We start from the raw sequence: 8152 nt of genomic DNA, 5'->3' as shown, positions 1-8152 counted from the left end.
AAGTGAGAAGGGCGGGTGGTCGGCGGGCCCGGGCCGGAGGTGCGGGTTGTGGCCGCCTGTACCCGCGGGGGCTGGTGCGGACTCCACCGTCCGGTCTCCCTGTTCCGCAGAGTGAGCGTGACAGTTCATCGTGTCAGAGCCGGTCGTGTGGCCTTCGGCGTCGGCCCCCGGGCTCTGGCTTGGGGCTCTTTGGTGAGGCGACTGGCGCTGCGGGGCGCAGGACGGGGCCCGCCTTTCCTCCCGGCTGCCCCCTGCGCGACTGGGGCGCCGCGAATACGTAGCTCGGGTGGTCGCCGAACAGTCTGGGAGGCCTGTAGTGGGAGACGGCACCCCCGGGGGCATTTGGGAGCGGGAGTCTCTCTTCCTGCACTTGTGGGTAGCCTCTGTTGTCGGACGGGATCCTTTGCTTCCCTGGGTTCCTCAGAAGTTGGGGTGAATAGAAGCCGCGGGACAGGAGGCATGGGAAGGATGGCCTTCTCTGGGCAGGCCGCTGCTGTGTCAGCACCGAAGATAACTTGTAAACCTTACTTTTTAGTCCTTTTTAAAACCTACACGTGACGGTAGATTTTGATTTTGAGTTTGTGTTTTGAAAGAAAAGATATTGCTACTACTTGTGTGTACTTCTGAGAGTTATTTTAAACTTTAATAGCGAGTCATGAATATTTGGAGGCTGTATAAATCCCATTGTAAACCCTTTAAGTGAGGTATCTTGTGGGTATAATGGTGCAGCATCGGTATCCTTACGTTTCTAGAGGAATAAGTAAGACGTATGTTACTTAACTGATTAGCTTAGAAGTACTAGAAGAAATCTTTATTCTTAGGTTAACAATTGGGTGTCCTTTAATATATTTAAGGTCTTTATTAGTATTGAAATACTTTTAAGTCTGCTTTTCACGGTTCTTTGTTCTCACCCATACTCCTTCCCTTTACCATGCATTGGAGTTTTCATAAGTAGTCATAATAATTCATCTGAGGTGTCTGGGATTTCAAGGGAACAAAGACTTTGTCAGAAATACACAAAAAGATAAGGAAACCCACAGAGTCTGTTCAAGCAATGAGTAGAGTTTGCTACAATGATTTGCCCTGGGTGAAATATTGAGAGTTGGTTGGTACTTTCAAGTGTAAATGTTGAAAGCGATGCAGTTTTGACCTGACAACGGTATGGTGAGCTGACATACTTTGTTGTGAAAGTGTTAGTGCTGCAAGATAGAAAGTCCCAGTGGAGGTGGTGATCCATGCAGTTGTTTCTGTTGACATTGCTAGTGTAGCAGCCCCATCGCAGCCTGGTAGAATATTTTTTTGTAGCGTTGGCACTGATGAAGGACAGGATGTTGGCAACTGCAGGTGTTCAGACCAAGATAAGCACTTACACATCAGTCACTGTATTAGTATAACCCCCAACACATTGCCTCCATTTCTCTTGCTCCCAGTGATATATTAGAATGATGTGGTAAGAAAACTGAACCTGTGGGATTGTAAATCCTTATCAAAATGCTGCCTCTATTAATAAGTTTATTCAGTTTACACATTTCTGGCTTTTTTCCCTTTTGAGGTGGGAGTTAGTTTGATTTTTGTTGGAAGGGCTTTTTTAATATTTTATTTATTTATTTAAAGTCAAAATTCTTGTGAATGAGTCAGGAAAGATTGAAAGAAAGGATCTTCCTTCACATTATTTGGTATCTAGGTTTAATATGCCTAGACTTGTTGCAATCATGCTTCTAATTACTTTTGAAAATCTTGTAGCCTAATACTTGTTATTAGGAAGAGTTGGATTCTCATTGTATCCTTGTTTTTCCTCAGTTCCTCCCTTCACAGTATTCTAGGTACTATGGTTGATTTTTTCCTCTGCTCTTCACTTCTGCTTTTTCATTTTACCAATCAGAGGACTATGCATATTCAGTGTTTTCTGCCTGTCCCAAGTATGAGGGGAGGAGGAGAAAATGACATTTTTTTTTTCCCCTTCAAACTCAGTTTTATCTGTCTTGCCTTCTGTTTAGATGAGACATAACTGGGATATCTTTGAAGCACTGTCAAATACAGATTCTAACTGATGGAAGAAAAAGCAGTGGTTTTGGTCTTTGTGTCCTCAAAGCAACAATTGTTGCAAAATTGGCCATGCTATTTCTACTAAGTTGCAATTCTCCAAGCATCTCTCCTAGGTCTTATTCATACAAAAGAATCTAAGCTTTTTTTTTTGAGCGAGCTTTCCAAAGTGGAGAAGAGACTGAACTGACCCACATTTGTCAATTTCTGCTGTTTGTTAAAGTAACAGTGTAAAACCAGATATATCCCAGTAGCATCTGAGACACTGCAGCTGCCTGCCTCTGCATTTACAGCACAGCATTGGTTTTATGCTTTGTTCACATATGGCAAGATGTAGCCATCTGGATTAGCAAGCTGTATGTTTTTGAAACAAAGATGTAGATTCTGCAGAAGGTTGGTAGCACACACTGGAAAATTATGAATCCTGGAGAATATTTCTAGGCGTGATGAAAATGAATGTCTCTAGTGTAAACAGACAAGAGTTGTATACAATATATTGCAGAATACTGGAATGCTTTTGCAAATGTCTCAGGGTTTGTTTTAGCATATATTATTTAGAAAGTAAAAAGATAAAATAAAGATTGAATGATAAAGAAAACCCAGTTGTGCAAAAAATCTGAAGTTTAAGTGGCCCATGTAATCTGCTTGCTGAAGAAACCCTTTAGTTTTCCACTGGTTGTACTAGCACAGGGCAAGACTTAGTACCGTGATAATCAGAGCAAAGCCATTCTTGGCAGTTGGCCACAGCGGAGCAGCTTGCCCTGCATTAATAGAATGGCTTCTCCGTACGCTGGAGTGGAAGAAGGTGTTTAAACTAATTTAACAAGTGATTATATATTGTGATATTAAAGAAATATCAACTATTTTTGCTGTATATGCTAATAGAAAATAGTATGGGTGACAATGGTGTTAGGTGTGAAACAAAAATAGGTGTTTCTTTTAAATCTTTGTTTTAGAACAACTTTGTACTGAGAGAACAGATGAATCTGAATACAATGTAGTAAACTTGAGGTTTGATCTCTAGTCCTTGTTAATGGAGTATTCTCATATTGATCCTAAAAGTTTATTCTCTTCTTGGTTGTTTTTAAAGCTGTGTTTGGTCATTTTTTTTTTTTTTTTTTTTTTCCTATAGAAACAGATGAACCAGGACCAAACAAACTCTGTTGATTTAGTCAGCTTTTGATTTATAATCTGTGGCTACATCAGACTAGTCCTGTGCCTTGGTTATAGAACGTACTTAAGGTCAAGCCTGTTATAAAATCAACAATGTTTTAAGAAGATACTCTGGTTCGTTTGTACCAACAGTAGAATCAAAATCTCTGAACATAAAGGCATTGCAGTTACTGTGAGAAGATCTACTTTATCAGAATTTACTATCTATTAACAAAGGAAAAGCATTTGTTAAATCAAACTATTCATTAACCTATTAACATGTGCCTTATTTTTCTCTACTTAATGATATTGAAAGGCAGTTAAATAAATAAGTTAAGGGAATATATTAAATATTTTTCTGAGTGGTTTTAAAAAAAACCCAGTTACACTAGTTTCCAAAAGCTTTCACTGACAAATGGAAGAAAAACTGGTACTCGAGATAGTGAGTAAAAGATGATAAAAAGGAAATAAACTCTGAAATCCACTAGGAAAGTGTTGTATCTGTAATAATTTGTCACGAGATTTTTTTTGATTTTGTGAATTCAACTGAGTAGTTCATATTCTTTCTTAATTGAGTGTAGTGAATTACTCAACTAATTTCAAGGGGTTGTGGGGGATGGACAGTCAAAAGATTTATATTTTAAATGTCTGGTTTACTTAAAAGAAAAAACGTATTTATGAATATATATGCATTTTTTTGCTAACCAGTTTATTTTTTGTAGGTAACTGAATGGATCTTCAGAAGTGGAATTGCTAAAACTCAGAAGTAAGTATACGAGTGTTTGTTTTTCAGAAAAATATATCTTAGTACTACCTTTGTTTAGAGTTAATAAACCCTTTTTTCGTGATCATTCTTCTGTCATAATATTATTATATAGCCTCATAAGTCTATTTGTTAATTGTTTATGAAAGTAGATAGTTATGTTTCTCCTGAATATGTCCTGCTGTTTCTTTTTAGTATTATTCTTAATAGCTAGGACTACCAATAATGAAGGGAAACTTTGAAAAATTAGATAGGAAATTGCTAGAATAATTTTTCAATTATGTATGATATATAATTTGTCATCTTTGTAAACATCAGGAAGGTTTCAGCTCTTCAAATTTGTGTTATCTAACATAGCATGACTAGAATCTCTTATAGTGAGGGTTCATTTTTAACTGCATTTGATTTTTAATTTTGACTTTGGAAGTCACCTGTCTCTGGAAAGAGGAATTTTTGTGTTCTGCTGGCTCCTATTTAAAACAGGAAAAATCTGCATGTGAAGAATGCACTTCATTCATGTGTTCAAAATGCATGATGTGCGTAACTGAATGATATGTTGTGTTTTAACCTCTTTCCAGATGGTTGAGATGATGAAATAATTCAATCAAAGTTATATTAAAAAGTAGAAATTTTTCAGTCTAATAAATAGTTGAACTCTTTTTTTTTAAAAAAAAGTCCTCTATTTTTAGCAGAGCAATATTAAAATTGCCATAAGATATGCATATATGAATTTATATGAACAGCTGGTATTTGCAGTAAGCATATATTTCATTAGAGCTGTTTATAGTATCTATATGTCCTGTAATTATGCTGATTATACTGCACTAATTTCCAGTTGTTCAGTTGTTCTTGCGCATACCGTGGGTTATTTTTGCTTAAAGTTCATTAATTACTTTCTACAGCTAGAGAGACTTACTTTTAAAAAGGGCTAATAAAAAGGGTATATACAGGGCTTGTGCATAATACGTTATACTGGGAGATGTCTGGGAACTTTTATTTCTATGCTCACTATCCTTTTGTCTATTCATAATGAGTCTGGTTTTGGCTAATTGGATTTTTATTGTCTTCAGTGGCATATCGAAGAGGTGAAATGTGGTCTGAAGGACGATATGACTATGAAAGGGTTCCAAGAGAACGTCTTCCTCAAAGGATTCATCCTGATGTAAGTGTATAGCATGTTTCTTTAGCATTATACCATTATACTATACATTTATACCATGACTTGTACCATTAGGCATGGATTTATGTATGTAGTTATGTTCCTACTATACCCCAAGTTCTGTTCTGTTCTCATTCATTTAAGCCAAGAATCTAGCAAATGCATCTGCACAGAGATAATAGGATGTTTACAATTTTTTTTTCTTCAAATCTATTGAAAGTGTTTTAGAATATTTGTATTTTGTTAAATTCATTTTTTCGGTGTAATTCTTTGTGTTATTAAACATGGAATTTTTAATAACTCCTGGAGAACCAAAGGCCATACTATCTTGTATTTTTCCCCAGACTTTTTTTTTTTGTTGTTATATCTTTGAAGTGATTTGAGGTGGTAAAGTGACTACTTTCAGTATTGTTCTTGTCACTGATGCAGTTTTTTATGATGCTTAAAGTATAGAAGGAAATGTTTAGAACAAATGTTGAAAATAAATCTTCGCTAAAGAAACTGTGTTTCAGATCCTTGTAAGGGAAATGTTATCAAGAAGTGGATAGATGGAAACTACTTTGTTGGGATGGAGAATTCTACTGTATCTTATGCTTGTAAAAGCAAACACAGAAGCTGTGCTTACTCTGCTGTAGAATTACTTTAGAATGCTTTTAGAAAATCTCTGTGCCACAGAATTGGGTAAATTTTTTTTTTCCTGTGCCTAAAGTCTCTAAAGAAGAAAGAAAATAGGTTGTAGGTTTGTCTTTTGAGCTATTTGACCTTAAAAGAACTTTAAGAATACTTTTTGATATTTTATTTACATGCTGTACAATGTAAATTTGGCAAAATAAAATTTGAGGTACCTTTGCCTGTTCTCTGACTTTTAATTTTTTTAAATGTTGGAATAATAGCCTAGCTGATGTAGCATATTTTCTGGGTTCCCTCTACCATATTTTCAGCTTGTCATTTTAGAAGTGTAGCAGTGTTGGTAACTTGGTAATTAGTTACATGGGTTTTTTTCTGAGTAGTGTATTAGTGTTTGGCTGCTCTGTGACATTTTTAACTCTCTTTACAGGTAACAACAAAATTTCTGCATTTTCAGCAAACTGGAAATCAGATAAGTTTGCACAGGGTATTTAGTCAGCTGCTTCTCCAAAATATTTATCAGCAATAGGACATGAGGAAAGTCGGAGTGTATTTCCACAGATATTTTTTTTTTTTTAATCAGTGCTTGACTTGACTAACACATTTCTAATTTAATTTAACCACTGCAATAGTGATATTCCTGAATTCTTTTAGTCATTTTTCAAGCTGTCCAGGGAACAACGCATGGCATGCATTATGAAAATTTACTTAAGAGCTGAAAAGATGTGCTACACTCATTTTGATGCAAGAATTAAATAGATAGTTCAATGATAGCTTTATATGTGTTTGGAACTGGGGATGAAGGAACTAGCAGAGTGCACTCATTTATCACAATCTATACTATCCATCTGCACCAAAATTGTGGTCCTGAGGGAGCTGGCAGATGAAATGGCTAAGCCACTATACATTAGATGTGACAAGTCATGGCAGTCCAGTGAAGTTTCCACTTATTGAAAAGGGGGAGCATAACCCCCTATTTTTAAAAAGGCTAAAAAAGGAAGACACAGGGAACTACACGCCAGTCAGTCTCACCTCTGTGTCCAGCAAGGTCATAGAGCAGATCCTCCTGGAAACTGTGCTAAGGCACCTGGAAAATAAGGAGGTGATTGGTGACAGCTAACATGGCTTCACTAAGGGCAGATCGTGCCTGATGAATCTGGTGGCCTTGTACGATGGGGTTATAAGGGGATAAGGGAAGAGCAACTGACATTATGTACCTGGACTTGTGCAAAGCATTTGACACTGTCCTGCACAACTTGTCTCTAAATTGGAGACACATGGATTTGATGGATGGACCACTCAGTGGATAAGGAACTGGCTGGGTGGTCACACTCAGGGAGTTGTGGTAAATGGTTCAGTGTCCCAGTGCAGAGCAGTGACGAGTGGCATTCCTCAGGGGTTGGTATTGGGACTGGTGCTTTTTAATGTTTTTGCTGGCAACATGGACGGTGGATTGAGCGTACCCTCAGCATGTATCACGATGACGCGAAGCTGTGTGGTGCAGTCAACATACTGGAGGGAAGGGACGCCATCCAGAGTGGACCTGGACATGCTTGAGAGGTGGGCCTGTGCAAACCTCATGAAGTTCAGCAAGGCCAAGTGCAAAGCGCTGCACATGGGTTGGGACAATCCCAAGAACAAATAGAGGCTGGGCAATGAGTGGATTGATAGCAGCCCTGTGGAGAAGGACCTAGATGTATCAGTGGATGGAAAACGGACTGTGAGCTGGTAATGTGTGCTCACAGCACAGAAAGCCAGCTGTGTCCTGGGCAGAATCAAGAGAAGTGTGACCAGAAAATGGAGGGAGATGATTCTCTCCCTCTACTCTGCTGTCATGAGATCCCACCTGGGAGTACTGTGTCTGGCTCTGGGTCCCCCAACATAAGGACATGCTCGAGTCAAGAGTAGAGCTGTGAAGATGAGCAGGGGGCTTGAGCACCTCCTTTGTGAGGACAGGCTGAGAGAGTTGGGGTTGTTCAGCCTGGAGAAGAGAAGGCTTCAGGGACACCTTATAGCGGCCTTCCAGTACTTAAAGGCAGCCAACAGGAAAGATGGGAAGGGACTTGTTATCAGGGAGTGTAGTGATAGGATGAGGGGTAACATTTTCAAACTGAAAGAAGGTAGATTTAGATTAGATAGAAGGAAGAAATTCTTTAGTGTGAGGTATGTGAGAGACACTGGCACAGGTTGCCCAGAGAAGTGGTGGCTGCCCCCTCCCTGGAAGTGTTCAGGGCCAGGTTGGACAGAGCTTTGAGCAACCTGATGTAGTGGAAGGTGTCCCTGCCCATGGCAGGGGGATTGGAACTAGACTAGTTCCAACCCAAACCATTCTATGATAAAACAACACCCTTAGTAGTTAAAACCAGGATCTGGTGTCTCTTTGCTGTACTGAAAGATGGATATGAAAT

General features: G+C 38.7%; 1 protein-coding gene across 3 annotated transcripts in view; it reads left to right on the top strand.

Moving 5' to 3' along the window:
• The first annotated feature begins 6 nt into the window (after positions 1-6).
• The window catches only part of PPHLN1 (periphilin 1), a 71308-nt gene continuing 63162 nt past the window's right edge, over positions 7-8152 (top strand). For all 3 annotated transcript variants that reach the window (XM_026841121.1, XM_026841120.1, XM_026841119.1), the window contains exons 1-4: positions 7-192; positions 3918-3955; positions 4623-4632; positions 5029-5120. In XM_026841121.1, the coding sequence (XP_026696922.1) occupies position 4632; positions 5029-5120 (93 nt within the window). In that variant the 5' untranslated portion in view covers positions 7-192; positions 3918-3955; positions 4623-4631. The remainder of the gene's footprint in view (positions 193-3917; positions 3956-4622; positions 4633-5028; positions 5121-8152) is intronic.

Source organism: Athene cunicularia, assembly GCF_003259725.1.
Source record: "Athene cunicularia isolate RWA chromosome 1 unlocalized genomic scaffold, athCun1 chr1_part2, whole genome shotgun sequence".
Lineage (NCBI taxonomy): Eukaryota > Metazoa > Chordata > Aves > Strigiformes > Strigidae > Athene > Athene cunicularia.
The sequence above is the reverse complement of the archived record's forward strand: the minus strand, read 5'-3'. Positions and strand labels throughout refer to the sequence as shown.